We start from the raw sequence: 23,946 nt of genomic DNA, 5'->3' as shown, positions 1-23,946 counted from the left end.
CTTGCTCTGTTGCCCAGGCTGGAGTGCAGTGACACAGTCTTGGCTCACTGCAAGCTCCGCCTCCCAGGTTCAAGCGATTCTCCTGCCTCAGCCTCCTGAGTAGCTGGGATTACAGCCACATGCCACTGCACCCGGCTAATTTTTTGTATTTCCAGTAGAAATGGTGTTTCACCATGTTGGCCAGGCTGGTCTTGAATTCCTGACCTCAGGTCATCCACCTGCCTCGGCCTCCCAAAGTGCTAGGATTACAGGCATGAGCCACTGTGCTCAGCCTCAAATCATAAACTTTTTTAAAAAAGGGTTTATCCCTGACCCTCTAGATTAGGTTATCTGCCTTGTTACATGCTCTTTTAGCACTTAATCCTAATTGTGATTGTGTATTTATTATATGATTGTTTGTTCAACAGTTTCTTTCAACAAATATTTGCTAAGTGTTTAGTAAATCTTCTTTTGGATTGTAAGCTTCATTAAGGCAGAGTAAGGACTGGGTCTATGGTTTCTCTTGGCCATGTGTACCTAGCACCTAGCACAGTGCTTAGACATAGACATAGAGAGTACTTAATACATAGTCATTGAATGGATACATTAAAATGGCATTAATAATGCTGCCTGATAAGGCTGCTGTGAGCCTTCAATGAAATTGTGTATAGGAAGTGCTAGTTTGCTCACAGGCTGGTGGTAACAGTCTACTGTGGTCATTGAGAGCAGTTATTGTGGACACAACCCCCAATTCTGGTTCCTCCACCTACTAGCTCTGTGAACCCACATAGGTCCTTAATATCTCTGATTTTTATTTTATTTATCTGTAAAATGAAACTAATAATTACACTTACAGGACAGAGTCTTGCTCTGTCACCCAGGCTGGAGTGCAGTGGTGCGATCTTGGCTCACTGCAAGCTCCGCCTCCTGGGTTCATGCCATTCTCCTGCCTCAGCCTCCCAAGTAGCTGGGACTACAGGTGCCCGCCACCACGCCTGGCTACCACGCCTGGCTAAATCTGTATCAAAAAAAAAAAGGTACTTTTGAGGATATAATGTAATTAACCTGAATGTTTGTGTTTAGGAGTCTATTCTGAATAGTGGTTTGCAGTCCTTTATGTGCATCCCCTGTGCACTGGATGTGTCACTCCCCTTTTCTGACTAAAGCATATGAAAATACAAGTGAAAAAGTCAAGTTATTACAGGAATAACTTTTTTTCTAATTTTCGTATTTTAAAAATTCATTTGTAAGCATTTGATACTTTAAACCTGTTTACAGGAGCTTGGTATCAACTACCATGTCCAGCCCTTTGTCTCATATTTGAATTGTTTTACTTTCTTCTTGGCCACATGGCCCTGACTTCTCACTTTCATAAGAAGGGTTTGTATTGTGGAGATATAAATTATGGAGTTGTTTGCATTAATACAAGTGTTTGTGGAAGAAGATGCCAAACTTTCCTGTAATTGGTAATGCACCTTTATTGTAGGCTCAGCAAAACAGTCCCTCATCTACAGGATCTGGCAACACAGAGCATTCCTGCAGCTCCCAAAAACAGATCTCCATCCAGCACAGACAGACCCAGGTAGGTTGGTGATCGATAATCAAGTGAGGGGCATAACTGCTGTGTAGGAATAAGTGCTAACCTGTGTAGTCTGTGATTCTTCTCTGTCTTCTCTGACCACCTCATTATTTGTGTGTATTATATTCGGAACTTGCATTATGGGTGTTTAAAGTCCTTTGGAAGATGCTTTAACTTTTCTTTACTCTTCTGGTGTATTGTAGCAGAAATGCTTATGCTAAAGCATGGCGTTAAGGAAAGTGCACACTTTTTTTTTTTTTTTTTTTTTCCTGCAGTATTCCACAGAAGAAAAGTACCTCCACTTTGAAGGCCTCAGTTCAGATTCTGGCACTGTGGCCTAAGTTCAGATTCTGTCCTGGGCCTCAGTTTTTCTTAGTACAAAGCATCTGTGAAAATGTGGTTGGTTCTCATGATCTCAGACAGTGTATACAAAGTGTTTCTTAGTAGTGTACTTGTAGCAGGTTTTCAATAAATGTTAATTCCCTAATTTATGAAAGTAGTTAATGTATTCCTTTTCCTGCTTACTTATTTTTACCTGGCTAAACTTCTCTCAGATGTGAGATACCAACATGGCTTACTCCTTAAATTATGTTCAGAAACTCTTTAATTTAGGGAGTATTCTGAACATTTGAGGATTATACCTGCAAAGGATGGTGGCTATAGCTTCCATTTTGTAGTTTTGAGTATACTGAGTTTTCTTGAAGCCTCTTTTGATACTATATATATTACCTTCAAGACAGGATGGTTGGCAATCTAGGAGAATTTCTTAAATCTCAAGAACTATACAACTCCCTGGAGCACATTTGAATTTTATCTAAGTCACCACCAGCTCTTGTACAGTTCAGTTAGATAGTTGAGCACTCAGGTAGCTTCTTCTCTTCCCTTCTGATTGCTCTGTGTTTCCACCAGATGGCGCATTTGTTCCTTAGACATTTGGGTCAAGTCTCCTATGAGATCCTTTTCTATTCAAAGTTAGTTTCATTACTGGAGTAACATGTTTCTACATTGTTCGGTGCACAGTAGTGAGAATTCATACATTTGATTCCAGAATTAACATGTGTTTGAAGTGTAGGTGTAGTGGGACATAGGAAACCCAGCAGAGGACTTGAAGAATGAGATGAGACGAGCAGATTTCATTTCTTGAGCCATGTGATTCTAGGCCATTTGTGTGAGCAAGTGCTTTTTTCCCACCCCTCCGAGAAAGGTAATGAGAAGAGTGTGATGACATATAACATGTTGAGACTAATCCTAAATTTGTTTTACCTTTGTCTCTGTAGTCCGACCTCACAATAGAAAAAATATCTGCACTAGAAAACAGTAAGAATTCTGACTTAGAGAAGAAGGAGGGAAGAATAGATGATTTATTAAGAGTAAGTATTAAAATGTGGTAAGAGATTTTATAGCAAGCACCATTTGTTATGTATATTTGTATTATGTACATGTCATAGTAGTAGTTACTATAGCCAAATAACAAAATGAAATAATGAACATTTGGGTATTTTTCTTTAATTGAGGGAATCCGAGTAGGAACCCGGTTCCTACATTCTAAACACTACCTTTAAATTGGAAATCTTATACTGTAGTATATTTAATGATTGAATTTATACTGGAGGAATAGATATGTGGAGTGTTATATTTCATCTAGAACCGTGGGAATAAGTATAAAGTGTTGTTTTCCCATTCCAGTGAAGCTTTTTAAATATTGTTGAATTTTATAAGTTATTTCAAAAGGACTTTTTAGCCCATTTTGCCTTTTGGCTCATACTTTAAGTAAAAAGGGCTGGACATGGTGATTCACACCTGTAATCCCAGCACTTTGGGAGGCCGAGGCAGGTGGATCACTTGAGGTCAAGAGTTTGAGATCAGCCTGGCCAACGTGGTGGAAAGAAACCCTGTCTCTGCTAAAAAATATAAAACATTATCCTGGTATGGTGGCAAGCGGCTGTAGTCCCGGCTACTTGGGAGGCCGAGGCGGGAGAATCATTTGAGCCTGGGAGGTGGAGGTTGCAGTGATCCAAGATCGCGCCACTGCATTCCAGCCTGGGCGACAGAGTGATACTTTGTCTCAAGAAAAAAATAAGAAAAAGGACCGGGCATGGTGGCTCATACCTGCCAGTTTGGGAGGCTGAGGCAGTAGGATTGCTTGCCACCAGGGGTTTGAGACCAGCCTGCACGACACAGCAAGACCCCATTTCTACAAAAGAATACAAAATTTGCCAGGCATGGTGGTGTGCCTGTGGTCCCAGCTACTGGGAGCCTGAGGTGGGAAGATGCTTGAGCCCAGGAACTCTAGGCTGCAGTGAGCCAAGATCGTGCCGCTGCACTCTAGCCTGGACAACAGAGCAACACCCTGCCTCAAAAAAAAAAAAAAAAAAAAAAAAAAAGATTATACATGCTCTTTACCAAATACAGAAAAATATGTCACTCATAATTCCATTAATTGGGATTAAACATTTGGTACATTTTTTTTTTTTTCAGTAATTTTTTTGAGCTGTTTGAAGTAGAGAGAGAGAGAGAGAGAGATACGTATATATGTGTGTGTATGTATACATATGTATATATGTATACATACATATATACATATGTAATGTATACATTACATAAATAATCTTTTTTGTAATACATTACATAATGTATTACATAAATAATATGTATATGTATACATATACATATGTAATATATACATTACATAAATAATCTTTATTATTAAACATATTTGTGCTAATGTGGTAGTTAATCTGCCTCTTTAGGGTCCTGAAACCTCCAGGGCTACCGTGACACAGCGAGGTGGGGATCCGCGGCCTTGCCTTTGTCAGTCTTTCTTATTAGGCTTCGGGTACAATTTTGTTTGAATAAAGGTATATGTTTAATAATAAAGATAATAAAAGTCATTGTACTCATGATGATCTGACCTCCAAAATTTTTTTACTTGTATTATATTTCTGTAATTAATAAAAACGTAGGGTAAAATAGTGTAGTTTGACTCCTTTTTATATAAAACCTGGAATTCAGCACATAACTAAACTAAGTCTGGCCTTTATTAGTAAAGTCTAGTGTGTTTATATTATTATTAATTTTATATATTTATTTTGAGACAGGGTCTCACTCTGTCACCCAGGCCGGAGTGCAGTGGCACAGTCTTGCAAGCTGTGCCCTCCCCAATCCCCACCTGAAGTGATCCTCCCACCTCAGCCTCCCAGGTAGCTGGGACTATAGGCATGTGCCACTGCATTTGGCTGTTTATATTATTGTTAGTTAATTTATTTTTTGAGACAGAGTCTCACTTTTTAACCCATGCTAGAGTGTAGTGGCGTGATCTTGGCTCACTGCAACCTCTGCCTCTGTAGGTTCAAGTGATTCTCCTACCTCAGCCTCCCAAGTAGCTGGGATTACAGGCATGCACCACAATGCCTGGCTTGTTTTTGTATTTTTAATAGAGATGGGTTTTTGCCATGTTGGCCATGCTGGTCTCAAACTCCTGACCTGCAGTGATCGGCCCGCCTTGTCCTGCCAAAGTGCTGGGATTACAGGTGTGAGTCACTGCGCTCGGCTTATATTATTATTATTAAATTATCATTTTTGCTACTTTATATGATACTAAGTTCTTACGTCTAGAGTGTAGGCAGAGACAGCTTTATTACCAAATTTGTAGTCATTGTTAGACTTGTTTCTTCAACTGATTTCAAAGCTTATCAACAGTTTTTTTTTTATTTATAGTTTTTGTTTTATCTGTTGATGGTGATACATTTTTAAGTGATTATTTTTCAGCAAGGATTTGTCAGTATTAAATTTTCTGTGCCTTACAGACCTGAGAATTCTCTTTTGCCCTCCCATGAAAAGACAACACTGTGTGCAGGATTTTGGTATCATAACCCTTTGTTTTGTTCATTCTGCCTCTCAAATATAACACACACATTCTCTCTCTCTGTCTCTCCTTCAGTTTTTCAAGCATTTAGTATTTCAGAGAAGTTCATGACCAAAGCAGGAAACACCATAATTTGTTAAATATTACCCCAGGGTGTATCTATATGTGGGTTTATATATTTTTATTTTGAAAATGCGTGATTATGTCTAACTATGCTTTTATCCCTCTTCATATTGGTTTCTTCTTGGCTCTTAGCTTGAATCTCTGATTTCTCTCCTTTATTTCTAACATGTTATGTCTCATTTTAATGTGATTGCCTCTTACTTCTGAATCTCATTAAACACTGTCTTCTGTATATTTCTGGCATTTACTGCAGCTCATGTGAATTTTGATTTTATTGTTTATATTTTTATTTTTTGAGACAGTATCTTGCTGTCGCCCAGGCTGGAGTGCAGTGGCACTGTCACGGCTCACTGCAGCCTTCATCTCCCAGGCTCAACCAGTCCTCTCACTTCAGCCTCCTGAATAGCTGGGACTACCGGCACGTGCCACTGTGCTTGGCTAATTTTTTTATTTTTTGTAGAAACAGGGTCTCACTATGTTGCCCAGGCTGGTCTTGAACTCTTGGGCTCAAGCAGTCCTCCTGCCTTGGCCTCCCAAAGTGCTGGGATAACAGACGCGAACCACTGTGCCAGGCCTATTATTTACATTTTAAATTTCCCTGCTTTTTTCCCCTCATGTAATATACTTTCTTATCCCATCCTGTATATTCTCTAGGGTTTTTGGTTCTTATTTCCTAGATATCATGTCTTTTTGCATTTTATGAAATATGACAAGAATTCTAAAATGTTCTTTTGATTTCTATGGGTGTTTTCAAGCTGATTTTCTGTATTCCTTGGGCCTAATTTTTTTGTTGTTTTTATTTACTATTGTTATTTTTATTTCCTTTTCTCCATCTTTGAATGAGAAGACCCACACGTAGTCTCAGCACTGTGTTCTGTTTTTCATTGTTCAGATATGTATACTTGCGTGGAGTTGCTCTTATTCCTGTTTTTATTCATTTGGGTGCTGGTTGAATTGCCATCGAAGATTTATAATGAAATGGTTTGTGGGTGTAAAAAGCTCTTTGCCAAATTCCAGTATCTGTCAGGGTTTTGTACAGAGAAGCTCTGCCGGACTGAGAAAGAATTGTGGGTGTGCCTTTCTCCATCATCTAACTCTTTAAGATTGAGATGACAGAGTATGAGAAAAACTTGAATCCTAACGTGGGTACTGCTTTAGGAGTTTTAAAAAAATATTTGCTTATGTTTTCTAAGAAGCAATATGTTTCCTTCACTCACCACTGCCCCTTCTACTCCATCGTCTTCAGACAGTTGCAGTCTTTATTTGTATGTAGAGCAGTATTAAAGGAGTAGGTAAATAAAAAAGGAAGACACAGAGGGCAGCTGCGTTGTTTTTAGGTTGATTAGAACTTGTGCTTCTAGAAGATCTAGAGAATCGACAGTGGAGGAAAGACTACATGTCTTGTATATTCTTTCAGATGTCAGTCACTGAATTTTGCCATTTTAGTAAGATGTTGGGTATGGCTGCATTGGGGGCTACTAGCCAGCTGCTTTTTTTTTTTTTTTTTTTAAATTTAAAAAAAGAGGAAACTGTCTTGCTCTGTCTCCCAAGCTGGAGTGCTGTGGTGCAATCACAGCTTACTGCAGCCTCGACCTCCCAGGCTCAAGCAATCCTCGGCCTCCCGAATAGCTGGCATCAGAGGCATGTGCCACCACACATGGCTAATTTTCAAAATTTTATAGAGATAGCGTTTTGCCATGTTGCCAAGGCTGAACTCCTGGGCTCAAGCAATGCTCCTGCCTTGGCCTCCCAGAGTGCTGGGATTATAGGCATGAGCCACGCGTGCCAGCCACCAGCTGTTACTTTTTTTTTTTTTTTTCTTTTGTTGAGACGGAGTCTCACTCTGTCGCCCAGGCTGGAGTGCAGTGGCCGGATCTCAGCTCACTGCAAGCTCCGCCTCCCGGGTTTACGCCATTCTCCTGCCTCAGCCTCCCGAGTAGCTGGGACTACAGGCGCCCGCCACCTCGCCCGTCTAGTTTTTTTGTGTTTTTTAGTAGAGACGGGGTTTCACCGTGTTAGCCAGGATGGTCTCGATCTCTTGACCTCGTGATCCACCCGTCTCCGTCTCCCAAAGTGCTGGGATTACAGGCTTGAGCCACCGCGCCCGGCCAGCTGTTACTTTAAACATGAACTCCTTGAAGACATTAGTGTCAGAAGCCACAAAAACTTAAAATTCTTAACATTTTAAATAACTGCCAAGAGGTTGACTGATTTCATACATTTGATTATAGATTTCAAGGGAACACTCACCTTATTAATAGACTGGGTTTTCCATAAACATTAAATGATCTTTGCTTTGTAGATTTCTTAGTATGAATTTGGTAATCACACTTACCCAAATGTAGTTACACTCTGCCTTTGATAATATGGTTCTGTACAAAAACTAACAGGAAGAAATTATGCTGATAAGGAGAGGAGAAACATTTGGCGACAGAAGCTGTTTCCCATGGGTTACTTTTAAAATGAAGCTATATTATACAAAAGAAAAAATGATAAAACATTTTAATGAAGCTACAAAGTCTCAAAAATTGAGTATCGTGTAATATCTTCTGTTTGTGCTTTTATTTTAGAAACACATAACAGGGTTTTCTTTTTCATAATTTAAGTGAGTTTTTATGAGGTAATATTATTTGCTAGAAGAGCTGAGATCTTTTTTTTTTTTTTTTTTTTTTTTTTTTAAAACACAAAAGGAATAAATTCAGGACTTACAAGTCAAATTCATCCTTGGGTTAGTGGTTCTTTCCTTCTCTGTTATTGCAGGAGACTTTAAGTTTTTAGTCCACACTGTAGGCTTCTGACCACAGCTAAATTAGCTGTATATTTACATTCTGGCATTCTTGAATCAGGACCTTGTTTGTTTGTTCTGTCTTTTGTGGGCATGGGCGTGCCTAGCTTCTCTGGTGAGGAACATTTATGCAAATTTATATTTCTTAAATAAGACTAGAAAAAGAACAAAGCAAACATAAAATTCAGTAATTTTTTTGTACGTGCTTAATCACTCTTTGTATTTTAAACATTCATTGTAGTTTAGTTTTTTTTTATTTTTTTTTTGAGATAAGAGTCTTATTCTGTCACCTAGGCTGGAGTGCAGTGGCGCAATCTTGGCTCACTGCAACCGTCGCCTTTGGGTTCAAGTGATTCTCCCGCCTCAGCCTCCCAAGTAGCTGGAATTACAGGCTCCTGCCACCATGCCTGGCTGATTTTTAAATTTTTATTAGAGATGGGGTTTGACCATGTAGGCCAGGCTCATCTTGAACTCCTGACCTCGAGTCATCTGCCCGCCTCGGCCTCCCAAAGTGCTAGGATTGCACGCGTGAGCCATTATTCCCAGCCTTAACATTTTTTAAATTATTATTTTGCGATCGCTTAGGTGTTTGTGATTACAAGATTAGCTGTAACTGGTTATTGGCAGGAGCAAAATATGATCGGTAGAAAAACATGCTGAACTTAGTTATTCAATTTATCATTTACAAATAGATGATATATTATGAGAGAATAAAGGAATGAATTATTTACTTTTTCTAAGACATAGTTACTTCTTACCTGTTTGAACTTTAATTTTGCTTTTGATAGAACAACGTATAGAAATGATTTTTTTTTCTCTCCCTAGAAACTGCTTTTCTGTTAATCTTCTTCCTTGGAGCTAATTAAAAATTTTTTTCTCATTGAAGGCCAACTGTGATTTGAGACGGCAGATTGATGAACAGCAAAAGATGCTAGAGAAATACAAGGAACGATTAAATAGATGTGTGACAATGAGCAAGAAACTCCTTATAGAAAAGGTCAGTGAATAATGTTGGCCTAAACTCTGTGTCCTAAGATACTCAATGTGTGTCATTGTGTGTCTTTTTATTCTTTACTTGAGATGAAAATATTTAAAAGTAGAGCTTTTTAGGAACATGATTTGACAATTAGAATTTTTTCCTTGCATGGACACCAGACCAAGCATCCAGAGTGTTAATTTGAGATATGCTTTGTTGCTGTGCATTGCTTTGAGTGTGATATTGAACAGGGACAGCTTGTCCTAGTTGAGTTTATTTGGGGTATTGCTCTCCTAAATTCTTATATTCATTCTATCAATTGATGTGAGTATCCTATTACTATTAGAATCATTAACAATAGTTGCATTTTTGTTTCAGAGATGGCATTTAGAGTAAATTATGTATATAATAATGTGATAATTAAATGCTTTGTGCATTAAAAAATTAAAGTTGTCATATACTTGTATATGATTACTTAATTGGCTGATGTCCCCTTTATTATATTCATTGGTTAGTTGTCACTTATCTCTGTTAGTAGTTATTAGTAACTATTAGAAGTTTTTTTTGTTTTTTGTTTTTTTTTTTTGAGACTGAGTCTCATCCAGGCTGGAGTAGAGTAGCATGATCTCAGCCCACTGTAGCCGTTGCCTCCTGGGTTCAAGCGATTCTCCTGCCTCAGCCTCCTGAGTAGCTGGGTTTACAGGCATGCGCCACCATGCCTGGCCAATTTTTGTATTTTTATATAGGGTTTCGCCATGTTGGCCAGGCTGGTTTTGAATTCCTCACCTCAAGTGATCCACCTGTCTCAGCCTCCCAAACTGCTCTGTTTACAGGCGCTCATCTCTGTGCCCGGCCTATTTCTTAGAAGTTTTAAGAAGGCTATACTTCCTAATGACAATATTACAAGAACAAACTAGAGGTTTGAGATATACTGGGGATTTATTTTCTTGAAATCTTTGGAATGTTGTTAAAAAGACAGTAAACACTGTCTCAGTAAAAGTGAATGGATTATTTTATTGAGGCCGAAGATACTGGGGAAAATTTTGTTTCATTCTTTGACTCATTAATCAACTTTATAGAAGAGAAATCACTTTTTAAAATTTTTTCTGAGAGTGAGAAAAAAATAAAATATATGCTAATCCAGATAATTTCTTTGAAGTTTTAGAATACTTCTGGAAATCAGCATAGATTCAGCCAGTTGTACTAAACTCTAAATAGCATACTACAAAAAGTAAACATAACGCTGTCTCTAAGTTCTCACAGGAAAACAGAACTTTCTATTTGCTAGGAGTAGTACATAACAAAATTTAAATTTGTTTCCAAAAGAGCTGAAATTGTAGTACCTACTTACTGACTTTCTAAGTAGGGAATGTTTATTGAGTATCTGCTACACCGTGATGCAATATAAAGAAGCATAAATGGGCAGGGTGTGGTGGCTCATGCCTGTAATCCCAGCACTTTGGGAGGCCAATGAGGGCGGATCACTTGAGGTCAAGAGTTTGAGACCAGCCTGACCAACATGGTGAATGAAACCCCGTCTCTACTAAAAATACAAAAAATGGGCGGGTGTGGTGGCATGCGCCTGTAATCTTAGCTACTCTGGAGGCTGAGACACGAGAATCACTTGAACTTGAAATCAGAGATTGCAGTGAGCCTGAGATCATGCCATTTCACTCCAGCCTAGGTGGTAGACTGAGACCATCTCAAAACAAAAACAAGCCAAAAAAAACCACACAAATGAAAATGCAATCATAGAGTGCAATATTATCTTTCGTAGAATTTGAATACATAAAATCTCTTATAACTTAATCATAAAAAGGCAACTCATTAAACATAAGCAGGAGACTTGAGCAGATAGTTTACAAAAAAAAGAGTATATAAAAATATGCAAATGGCAAGCATGAAAACATGCTCAATGGCTTTATCCATCAGGAAAATTCAACGTAAAACTAGTGTGAGATAGTACTACATACTCAGTAGAATGACTAGAAGTTAAAAAAACCTGACAGATCCAAGGGTTGGTGAAGATAGGGGACAGCCTGATTTCTTATACCAGTAGAAATGTAAAATATTACAGCCACTTCAGAAGGTTTTTGGACAATTTGTCTATTTGAGATAAATATGCACTAAATCCTGTGATCCAGCAGTTCCTCTCCTGGCATTTACCCAAGACAAATGAAAGTAAATGTTGGCCGGGCATGGTGACTTACACCTGTAATCCCAGCACTTTGGGAGGCTCAGGCACGAGGTTCACTTGAACCCAGGAGTTTGAGACTAGCCTGGGCAGCACAGTGAGACCATCTTTATTTTTAAAAACAGAAGAAAGCAAATGTCCATAAAAGTACTTGTGTGAGAATATTCATGGCAATTTTATTCATAGCCAAAAAGCGGAAACATCCTAGGTGTCTCTTAACAAGTGACTGTATATACGAATTATGATATGGTCATACAGTGGAATACTACTTAGTAATAAAAAAGAGAATGAATTTCTCATAATAGAACAGTTTGCATGAATCTAAGAAACAAAAGACACAGTTCTGCCATCAGAGGGTAACAGTCTACATGAGGGTGGGAGAATGAGATACATTCACATATATAAGGAAACCTATTCAGGTGAGCAGTGCACTTACTAAGAATTCACTAAAATTGGTTGGGTGTGGTGGCACACACCTGTAGTCCTAGCTACTCAGGAGGCTGAGGTGGGAGGATCACTGGAGCCAGGAGTTGGAGGCTGTAGTAAGCTGTGATTGCACTGCTGCACTCCAGCCTGGGCAACAGAGTGAGACCCTGTCTCTTAAAAAAAAAAAAAGAAGAAAGAAAGAAAAGAAATTCACTAAAATAAATCAAGGGCAGGAGACTAATTGGAGAAAGCTATAAAGAAGAGGAAGAATGTGTTCTGGGCATGGAAAACTGCAGCTATAAATTGCCTGTCAGTTGAAAATAGGGCATCTCAAGGACGTTTATCCCATGGTATCATCTCTCACAGTGCCCAGGCTGGAGTGCAGTGGCGCGATCTCGGCTTGCAATTCCCGGGTTCCCGCCATTTTCCTTTGAATTTCACTGTTTACCACATCCGCCCGCCTCGTTTGCTGGGATTACTTAGTACTTTACCAATTCTTTACCACAGTTTGTACTTAGAATTACCTATTAATTATTTAGTGGTTATAACCCCCCGCCTCTCTAGGCTGTGAACACCAGTTTTTTTCTATGTTCTGTACTTAACATTCTTACAGTTCATGACGTATAATTGTTTTTAAATAAACCTATGTTCAATAAATGATGTTCTCAGGAATCAGGAGTATATAAGGTGTTCTGGAGTAAGAATTCTGCAGGGAGGCAGATATAATCTTCTAGCGCATGGAGGAGTTTTTCTTGTTTGGATCCAAAGTTTGGTAGCAAAGACCCATGGAAGATTTGGAACATCAAACTGGAAGTGTGCAAAGTGGTGTTCTGAGAAGATGAATTGTCAGCAGTTCTCTGGAAAAGATTAGAGAAGAAACAGAAAATAGGGAAACAGCTTAAGAGCTAGGCATTGATGTGGCCCAAATGTGAGATGCTGAACTCTTAAGATTAAAAACACCTAGGCAGGCTGGACATGGTGGCTCAGGCCTGTAATCTCTGCACTTTGGGAGATGGAGGTGGGCTGATCACTTGAGGCCAGGAGTTCAAGACCAGTGTGGCCAACGTGGCAAAACCCAGTCTCTACTAAAAAATAGAAAAAGCATGGTGGCTCATGCCTGTAATCTCAGCACTTTGGGAGGCTGAGGCAGGCGACTCACGAGGTCAGGAGTTCGAGACCAGCCTGGTCAACATAGTGAATCCCCGTCTCTGCTAAAAATACAAAAATTAGCTGGGCATGGTGGCATGTGCCTGTAGTCCCAGCTACTTGGAAGACTGAGGCAGAAGAATCACTTGAACCCAGGAGGTGGAGGTTGCAGTGAGCTGAGATCGCACCACTGCACTCCAGCTTGGGCAACAGAGTGAGACCTCGTCTCAAAAAAAAAAAAAAAAATAAAAATTATCCGGGTGTGGTGGCGTGCACCTGTAGTCCCAGCTACTCAGGAGTCTGAGGCAGGAGAACCGCTTAAACCTGGGAAGCAGAGGTTGCAGTGAGCCGAGATCATGGCTCTGCCCTCCAATCTGGGTGATAGAGCAAGACTCTGTCTTTAAAAAAAAAAAAACACACGCACACACATAGACAGATTGGGAAAGCTTTACCAAGGAAGAACCTGCAGTTGTTTCATTGTTCTATCTTGTTTACTTTGTTTGAATAGGAATAGTAAGTCATCCAAGGAGTCATTATTGACTGTTGTGAGAAAGCGTACGGTTTTCAACAGTATGTTTCCTGATAATGTTAAATGTTTTAGTTTTAGTTTCTAAGAAGTATCTTTATCCATGCTAATTGGTATTGAATTCCTTTTTTTGTCTGTTTCCCCTAAGTCAAAACAAGAGAAGATGGCATGTAGAGATAAGAGCATGCAAGACCGCTTGAGATTGGGCCACTTTACTACTGTCCGACATGGGGCCTCATTTACTGAACAGTGGACAGATGGTTATGCTTTTCAGAATCTTATCAAGTAAGTGAATTGTTATGATTAAATGGAGAATTGAAAAGTTCGTTTGGATTTTTTTGGTTTTCTGTAATTGTAGTCATTAATAATCCTAGTATTGGTAGTCATCTTTTCAGTTAGTTTTTTAGTCACCACATGTGTAAAGAAATGTATCAAATGAAGTGAAGTCCTGAAAAAAAATGACACAAGTAAAATCAGGAATACAAAAAGTTCCAGAAAATAAAGAATGAGTTCTGCATTAAAACTTAAAAGAATCAGAATTGCTGAAGCTAAGGAAGAAAAACCTGGGGTCTGACTTTCTATCTTTCTAATTATATAATGAATTTTCATTGAGTCTGTTGAGCATTTATTGTGGATCCATAGAAAAATGAAATGTGAAAGGACCTGAGAAAGAATTTCCTGAGTTAAGTTTAGGTATAAAGCAGAATAAAACCATTGAAGAACTTTATAGGACATGTTCCTGGGATTATTTAAGGAGACAGTGTCCAGTCATCAGAGAGGCACTTCCTGGAAGGCAGTGGTGACCAACCCCATTGCGTGTGCCTGTCTGCAGCTTGGAATCTTGAACATTCAGTGTCTTTGTCATAACTTTTGATTTGAAGCATTTAGGTATTTATTCCAAGGAGGGAATTAACATTTAAAATCCTCAAATTCCAACTGTGTGACTAGCTACCATTAGCTTAGATCTTTAAATGTATATAGATATCTTCAGATTGCAGTACCTTTTGGTGTATCTTTTTTTTTTAATCTCCAGGTCATGATGAATCGGAAGGTTCTATAGACTGCCTTTCCTTCCTTCCTGTGTTTTTTTCCTGAAATAGCTTGTTGAGTATGAATTGGAAATCATATGACTACTTTTGAGTAATAATGAGACAAATAAGAAACTTATGCGTGAAAGAAAATACAAATATTGATGCTATTTATAATAATTGTTAAAACTCACCTCTGAATTACATGTTAGTAGTCCTTGTTTTATGTGTGAAACATTAACCTCCAACTTAGATTAAGCATGTTTTTGCTTCATGATTGTTCCTCATGTATGTATATTTTGGTGTGTGAAGAGGCTTTCAAGTCAAAGAATACCTTGAAAGGAAAGCACAGACTTTTCTTAGGCCAGCACCAGACATTTAGAGCAGCATTCACTCTGCATTCTTAAGCATAGGTGGCTGGTGATAGCAGAGGTATCAGGGCAATATAAACAGCGGTTACATGGAGGTATGATACCTGTTTATAACATCCTGGCTAAGAAATGCAAGTTGCCCTGGAAGTGACATACCATCCAGTTTCCAAATTTGTTAAAATGGAATCAGAAGAAGATAAAACTTAAGATCCACATAGTGGCCAAAGCCACCTAATGCTTACACTGACTTCTAGTAGTGGTAGTGGCTCTGAGCAGCCCTGTCAGTGGCTACTATTTAGATGGCAGTCTTTTTAGATTTTGATTCAGGAAAGATGGTGAGTTTGTATAGAGATGTAATTAGTTTTAAGAAGTGCTTATGGCTGGGCGCTGTGGCTCATGCCTGTAATCCCAGCACTTTGGGAGGCTGAAGTGGGTGGATCAATTGAGCCCAGGAGTTCAAGACCAGCCTGGGCAACGTTATGAAACCCTGTCTCTAAAAATATACAAAAATTAGCTGGGTGTGGTGGCCCTCACCAGTGGTCCCAGCTACTTGGGAGGCTGAGGTGGGAGGATGACTTGAGCCCAGGAGGAGAGGTGAGTGATGCAGTGAGTGGTGCAGTGAGCCGAGAATTGCACCACTGTCCTTTAGCCTGGACGACAGAGCCAGACCCTGTCTCAAAACAAAACAAAACAAAAAGAAGTGATTGAACTTACTGCTGATAGTAGCAATATTTTATCTCATATTCTAAAAGCAACTTGATGCCCATGAGGGTCTGGAAATCTGTATGGTAGAGTACAAAATGATGACTTTGCTGTAGAGCCATCAAATCAGAGGAAGTGAGACTATGTAAATGAAATCCCTAAGTAGGACTGTTCACTGTAGGTGGATAGCACTGTTTTACTGTTTTAAGCCATATAAATGGCAAGAAATCTATGTCTTCTCTTGGAAAGCTGTTTCTGGCTGATGTCTATTAATTATAGGTGTTTTAGTTCCTGAAATTTTGCTTTAATAAATTAATTTCCTTCAGTATAGAAATTGAAATTCTCCAGTTGTAAAAGGCTGTATCTAATAACCTCAGAGATGACAGTTCTGCACATGAGAAACTCCAAGACGTGTGAAGTAATTTGGTGGGTGAAGTAGCTGAACACTAGCAGCAATACTAGGTTTTATGGGAAGAGACAAACCTAAAGGCATTTAAAAAATGAATCAGATAATGATATATAACCTCAATAGGACCCTTAACACCGTTTTGTTGTTGTTGTTGTTGTTCTTTTTGTTCCCTGGTTCTTTTTTTGAGTGATCTTTAATTTCCTAAAACAGAAGATTCGTTGTCTAATAGGAAATTTATATCAGATTTGTAATATTTTTTGGCCAGTTTAGTAATTTTTGCTTTCCACAGTATGTTTGAATCTGTTGAAAAAATAACTTATTTTATACTTCTGAGAAAGTAATGTTAAATACTAAATGTTAATGTTATTCAGTGCACCACTTTTTGTTTAAAGAAGTCTCAAACAGTCCATGGCAAGGCAATAAAAATTATTCACTAAGACTTTATGTTGAAATAAACAAAATTAAAGTAATGGGATTTGGCCGGACGTGGTGGCTCACACCTGTAATCCCAGCACTTTGAGAGACTGAGATGGGCAGACCATTTGAGGCCAGGAGTTTGAGACCAGCCTGGCCAACATGATGAAACCTTGTCTCTACTAAAAATACAAAAATTAGCTGGGCATGGTGACACACGCCTGTAATCCCAGCTACTTGGGAGGCTGAGGCAGGAGAATTGCTTGAACATGGGAGGCAGAGGTTGCAGTGAGGCCAAGATTGTGCCACTGCACTCCAGGCTGGGTGACAGAGCGAGACCCTGTCTCAAAAAAAAAAAAAGCGGGGGCGGGGGGGAGATTTGACCTGTGTACAAAATTGTGATCATTTAAGATGCATGTAATTAGAGGAAGAAATTAAAGCTTACAGCATTGTAATGCCAGTTCAGGTATTTCTGAAGTGTGACAAGTTCCAGTATCCATTGTATTTATTTTATTTTGAGACAGAGCCTTACTCTGTTACCCAGGCTGCAGTGCAGTGGCACGATCTCGGCTCACTGCAACCTCCGCCTCCCGAGTTCAAGTGATTCTCCTGCCTCAGCCTCCTCAGTAGTTGGGATTACAGGCGCCCACCACTATGCCCGGTGAATTTTTGTATTTTTAGTAGAGACAGGGTTTTGCCATGTTGGCCAGGCTGGTCTTGAACTCCTGACCTCAAGTGATTCACCCACCTTGTCCTCCCAACCAGTATCCGTTTTAAAGCAATTTATGTCAAACCATCTGATTCTCAGTCATATGATCCATAACAAAGTCATTCATTTTGTTGATTTTATAAACATTAGATCTTTAGGTATTGTATACCATTTCACAGCTCCTAGTTTGTACAGAATATATGAAATGCTGGGAATCTTTAAAAATCTCATCTGGCTGGTCATGGTGGCTCATGCCTGTAATCCCAGCAGTGTGGGAGGCCGAGGTGGGTGGATATCCTAAGGTCAGCAGTTCGAGACCAGCCTGGCCAACATGGGGAAACCCCATCTCTACTAAAAATACAAAAATTAGCCGGGCATGGTGGCATGCGCTTGTAGTCCCAGCTACCCGGGAGGCTGAGACAGGAGAATTGCTTGAACCTGGGAGGTGGAAGTTGCAGTGAGCTGAGATCACGCCACTGCACTCCAGCCTGGGTGACAGAGCGAGACTTCGTCTCCAAAAAAAAAAAAACAACAACAACAAAGCCATCTGGGGTATTGACATGTTGTTTGAAGTTTTGAGGTTTCAGATGTCTCAGAGATGAAATAGATAACAGATTACTTTAAATAATTTTGTTAAAATAATGACTGGAAATACGTGCTTTTTTTTGTTTTTTGAGATGGAGTCTCACTCTGTTGCCCAGGCTGGAGTGCAGTGGCGCAATCTTGGCTCACTGCAACCTCTGCCTCCCGGGTTCGAGCAATTCTCCTGCCTCAACCTCCCAAGTAGCTGGGAATACAGGTGCACGCCACCACTCCTGGCTAATTTTTGTATTTTTAGTAGAGACGAGGTTTCACCATATTGGCCAGGCTGGTCTCAAACTCCTGACTTCAAGTGATCAGCCCACCTCGGCCTCCCAAAGTTTCAGGATTACAGGTGTGAGCCACCACACCCGGCCACAGTTTTTTTTTTTTTTTTTTTTTTTTTTTTTTTTTTTTTTTTTTTTTTTTTTTTTTTTGAGACGGAGTCTCGCTCTACCGCCCAGGCTGGAGTGCAGTGGCCGGATCTCAGCTCACTGCAAGCTCCGCCTCCCGGGTTTACGCCATTCTCCTGCCTCAGCCTCCGGAGCAGTTGGGACTACAGGCGCCTGCCACCGCGCCCGGCTAGTTTTTTTTTGTTTTTTTTTTTTTTAGTAGAGACGGGGTTTCACCGTGTTAGCCAGGATGTTCTCGATCTCCTGACCTCGTGATCCGCCCGTCTCGGCCTCCCAAAGTGCTGGGACTACAGGCTTGAGCCACCGCGCCCGGCCCCGGCCACAGTTTTTAAAATACCTTTACTACTCGTTACTTCTAGTGTAGTTGAAGTGTAGAAGGTAGTGTTGCTGCTGAAGGCGCCCGCCTTCCGTTCCTGGGATGCTGTAACAGATACCATAAACTGGGTGGTTTAAAGTAACAGAAATGTATTCTCTCACACCTCAGGAATCTAAAGATCTGAAATCAAGGTGGGGCGGGACCATACTTCCTCAAGCCTCTAGGGAACATCTTTCTTTGCCACTTCAGCAGTGTGGCAGCCCCAGGTGTTCCTTGGCCTGCGGCGGCATAACTCCATTCTCTGCCTCCTCTTCCACATGGTGCTCTCCCTGTGCGTCTCTGTGTCTCCTTTTCTCATAAGGACACCAGTCGTATTGGATTAAGGTCCTGTCGTGTCCAGTAGACCTCATCTTCACTAGTAATATCTTTATTCGCCCTGTTTCCAAATAAGGTCATATCCTGAGGCACTAATGACTAATATATCTTTTGGGGGACACAACCCATAATGGTGCAGAAGATTGATTATCTTGTTTTTCTTTTGCAGGCAATGGCTTTGTAAATAGAGTTATTTAGATTTGAGTGAGATGGATTTATTGGGTCCTCAATACTTCTGTAAAATATAGAAGAAATAGCCTCTTGCTATGGGTGATGAAGGGCGAGCAATCTCTAAAATTGATGCTATACAAGAAATAAAGATCAACTCTGTGAAAGGCACTGTTATACATGCTGGGGGATATATGGATTGCTAAGACACGATTCCTGTTCTATGAGAAGTTATAGTTTGACATAATCCAGACTTTGTACTCCCAAAATAAATCTAAATGAAGTACCACTGATAGTCTCTATTCTTTTCTTCTTCGATGTAAATAGCTAAATAGTTTCAAGAACATCAAGAATTTATATGAGAATCCTTAAAATACATAACATTGATCTTTGGTGCATCAACTTTCATGTTCAAAGTCTTGTTCTCAGAATGTGCAGTTTAGGATTTCCCTAAAGATGTTTTGGAATCTGTGTCCCTTGTGTTATGGTTTATATATATGATGGCTGTGGGGATCCTTTCTTGGTGAATCTGAAGTGATTAAACATATGAATTGTCCTTGAAAATAATAGAAGATTGTTTTTATTTTATGTTTGATCAAGGTGATTGCTAAAATCTCAACTTTGCAAAATACTGTTAATCTTCAAAGACAAAATGTTGTGGCACTCCACTAAGCTACTGTATATTGTATGTTTATCTGTAGGGAGTTCAGAGTGCCTTACATTCATGGCCCCTGAAAGGGGTAGAAATGAGCTAAAGATGTTTACCAGTTTTTTAATTGGGAAATTCATGCTCAGTTAAGGTAAATGTTTTCTCCAGAAGAAATACTGTGATTTTACTTAAGGATTCTGTGTCTCAACCCAGATTTCTTTCAAGCCATGAATGATATATACAATTGTCTCTTGTGGGGAATTGGTTACAGGACCTCCCTCAGATACCGAAATCCATGAATGCTCAAGTCCCTGATATAAAATGTGTAGTATTTGCATATAACCTATGCATATCCTCCCATATACTTTAAATCACCTCTGGATTACCTATAATACCTAATAAATGTAAATGCTGTGTAAATAATTGTCATATTGTTTATGGAATAATAACAAGGGAAAAAGTTTGTACATATTCAGTATAGGTGCAGCCATCCTTTTTTTTTCGCCTGTATTTTCAATCTGCAGTTGGTTGAATCCATAGATGTGGAGAGCCAACCTTATATATGTTCTGCAAGTAGAGATGAGGAGGTCTAGCTAATGATAATCAAAAAGAATTTTCAGGCGAACAGAAAATTATTGAATTATAATTTTCATTTTGTTGTTCAATTGATGTCTAATCAGTGACCTGGCTCATCCTGAAGCCAAGGGCATAGTATTATCAAGTGACTAGTTGTTGCTTTGTAATACTCTGATTAGGTTAATCTTGCATACAGCATTGCCCTTCTAGATATGTGCAAATAAGCTGTATTGTGGGTATCTACCCTAGAGTAATCTTGGTTTTCTGCTTGTCGTTCTTCCACGAAAGACACTGTACTAAATCTGGAAAAGATCTGAAAACAGTGTTCAGGGAAGAGGGTAGAGCAACTTCCATTTGAGAGTAGGTTTTAAAAAATTAGATTCTGCTAGGCATGGTGGCTCACACTTGTAATCCCAGCACTTTGGGAGGCCGAGGTGGGATCACTTGAAGTCAGGAGTTTGAGACCAGCCTAGTCAACATGATGAAACCCGATCTCTACTAAAACAATATAAAAATTAGCTGGGCATGGTGGTGCACACCTGTAATCCCAGCTATTAGGGAGGCTGAGGCACAAGAATCACTTGAACCTGGGAGATGGAGCTTGCAGTGAGCCAAGATTATACCACTGCACTCCAGCCTGGGCAACAGAGTGAGACTCTCTCAAAAAAAAGGTTTTATTATTCCACAAAAATGAAGGTTGCTTCCACAAAAGAGAATGAGAGGAAAAGCACAGTAGAGGGAGAAGGAGAAGGGAGCTATCATTCGACTGTCAATTATGATGAGTGACTTAAAGACTAGCCTGTTAAATGGTTAATCTCCAATTTTGTTTATTTTTATATACCAAGTCTGTAAACCTTAATATCTGTTAGGTGGTAGGATACATGAGAGAAAGTGTTTTTTGTTTTTTTTTTAATGGAGTTTTTATTGGTCTCTAATTTGTAAACTAGTTAATCACAGAAAAATTTGACATCTTCTTAGGAAATACTCTAATGGTAATGGTGTTAGATTAACTGCCGCTGTAAAATATGTTTTATGCTAATTCATTTTGTTCCCTATTCCCTAAGGAGTTCTTACTAGTTGAAGACTTTATTGTGCTTTCTCTGAATGTATTTGTCTTTTAAAAACTTAATTTAGGTGTCACTGTATCAGTGGGCGGGGTTGATGTGTAGAGTAGTAATGGCTCCCTTAGACTAGAATAAAGGATAGATCTTAAAAGAAAATCTTGTTTACTTTCTTTAGCATCCTACAAACTTGGTATCTTTTTACACAAAACTGAGAAGCTTTCATCCAAAGAAAAATAAAAAAGAACTTGGAACATTTTACAACTTTTAAAATACAATTTTTACTTTTAATGGGTTCAGATCAGAGAATTGTTTTCTTAGCTGTTAAAAAGGAATCAGAAAATTGTTCCTTTTGAGTCAGAAAATAAGGTCACAATAGAAATTTGATACGTTCCTTCCTGCCCACTCTGAAAATAGTAATAACTAGTGTCTTAAAGCACAGACTCATTCCCAGAAAACATCTATCACCGATTATTTGGCCCTTCCAATCTGAAGTTAAAACCAGATCTCTTCTTGACTTAAAGGGGCTTATTTTTTCTGAAATTGGATACACAAGTGACAAATTGTGTGTGTTCCATAGCTGTGGTAAAACTTTTGACTTTCTTTGTGCAACATCTTTTGTATTTCTAGGCAACAGGAAAGGATAAATTCACAGAGGGAAGAGATAGAAAGACAACGGAAAATGTTAGCAAAGCGGAAACCTCCTGCCATGGGTCAGGCCCCTCCTGCAACCAATGAGCAAAAACAGCGGAAAAGCAAGACCAATGGAGCTGAAAATGAAACGTATGTTCTTTATTGACGTGAACGCTGAGACACCACACCACACCCCCAAATACAAATGTCCTGTTGATTGCCACCGGCAATAGTTGTAAATTCTGGAGTTCACTCAGGTTTAAACCTTCTTTTCAGTTACATTAATGGATTTGCTCAACTCATATAAATGCCATATAAAATTAATTGATTTTCTTAAAGCTGCTCTTTATTTAGGGCATTTTGAATGAGAGGGAAAAGTAATGTCACTTGACATCATGTCTTTTGGCCACTCCTGGTTAACAAATAAGACATCATTGTACTGAAATGATATTATTGCTTACCTGTGGCTCCAGGTTGTGGTATACTAGTCGTCTTATGGGAGTTACCTGGCTGCTATTTCAAACAGAAGAATGCTCTTTACTGGTCAAAAGAGCATTTCGTTAATAGTCGCAAACTTAGGATAAGCGCCCCGAAAACCTGTTATGTTAGAAAAGGATATTGTCCCAATAAGCCACAACTTGATCTCATCAGAATTGTTTCGTGTTCTGGGAATATAAGGAAAACACCAGTATCTTAAACTGCAGTATAGTCATCTTTTTCTTTGTCACTCAACAATATTTACATAGCTACCATGTATAGGAGTAGAAAATTCTAAGCACAAATGCCTGCCTTCTCCATTCGTTTCTTCCTTTCTCTTTAACTGAAAGTAAGTTTCATATCCAAAGATAGCTTCAAAGAAAATGTATATCATATAACTTATCAATTAATATGTCATTTGTTTTATGTTTTCGTATTAGTTCACAAAAACAACACATAATCCACTTCAGGTATAATAATACTTGTATTACATTATTGTTAAAAGTCTGTGGCATCCTAGAAATGCATCTTCTTTCGTTCTACTGAGAAACATGGCTTAACACCAATCCTCACCCCATACGTATCTGATGTTTTGGGAAGTCTTGTCCTTGATATTCGTTTAGTAAGTCTGTGTTAAATACTTATTTTATGCTAGGCCCCTTCTGGGAATACAGAGCTAAAGGATACAGCCCCAGCCTTAGGAGCCCACAATTTACTTAGGTGAGATGAACAGACGAATAAACTAATACTTACATTAAGTATAGCGATAAAAAATGTGCGTAATGAACTTGGAAAACCTCTTCATTCGTATAACTCCAGATAGTTTTTTTTTTTTTTTTTTAGACGAAGTCTCACTCTGTCACCCAGGCCAGAGTGCAGTGGTGCTATCTCGGCTCACTGCAACCTCCGTGTTCCGGGTTCAAATGATTCTCCTACCTCAGCCTCCTGAGTAGCTGGGACTACAGGCGTGCGTCACCACGCCCAGCTAGTTTTTGTATTTTTAGTAGAGATGGAGTTTCTCCATGTTGGCCAGGCTGGTCTCGAACTCCTGACCTCAAATGATCCACCCACCTCGGCCTCCCAAAGTGCTGGGATTACAAGCGCGAGCTACTGAACCCAGCCCAAATGTTATAAAACATTTTCCCCTTGATTTTAAAGACTAGTCAAGTGCAATAATCAGAATGAGAAAAGGGGAAGAGTATAGAGTCTTAAATACAAAGTATTTTCCTTTCAGCAAGTCCAAGTAGGGGCTCAGATTTGAAAGATTGTCTAGGCTAATTAATCTGACCAAGGTTTTCTTTCATGATTCCTGTGTTTATTTTGTGAAGGGACTTTCCCTCTAGTATTATTTGAAAATTATTTAATGCTAATGCACAAAACCATTCGCTTAGGAGTGCTAAAGAAGGCATAGGTTGTTTCTTTGCCACAGAACAATAATTAGAATTCTATCTAGGCTAGTAATGTGTA

General features: G+C 39.2%; 1 protein-coding gene across 5 annotated transcripts in view; it reads left to right on the top strand.

Moving 5' to 3' along the window:
- Window positions 1-23,946, top strand: part of TLK2 (tousled like kinase 2) — a 143,456-nt gene that overhangs the window by 76,270 nt on the left and 43,240 nt on the right. For all 5 annotated transcript variants that reach the window (XM_050764844.1, XM_050764842.1, XM_050764841.1 and 2 more), the window contains 5 exons: window positions 1,466-1,561; window positions 2,836-2,928; window positions 9,218-9,328; window positions 13,748-13,884; window positions 22,000-22,152. In XM_050764844.1, the coding sequence (XP_050620801.1) occupies window positions 1,466-1,561; window positions 2,836-2,928; window positions 9,218-9,328; window positions 13,748-13,884; window positions 22,000-22,152 (590 nt within the window). The remainder of the gene's footprint in view (window positions 1-1,465; window positions 1,562-2,835; window positions 2,929-9,217; window positions 9,329-13,747; window positions 13,885-21,999; window positions 22,153-23,946) is intronic.

Source organism: Macaca thibetana, chromosome 16 (assembly GCF_024542745.1).
Source record: "Macaca thibetana thibetana isolate TM-01 chromosome 16, ASM2454274v1, whole genome shotgun sequence".
NCBI classification, from domain to species: Eukaryota; Metazoa; Chordata; class Mammalia; order Primates; family Cercopithecidae; genus Macaca; species Macaca thibetana.
Note: the sequence above shows the minus strand (reverse complement) of the source record. Positions and strands in the feature narration are given on the sequence as shown.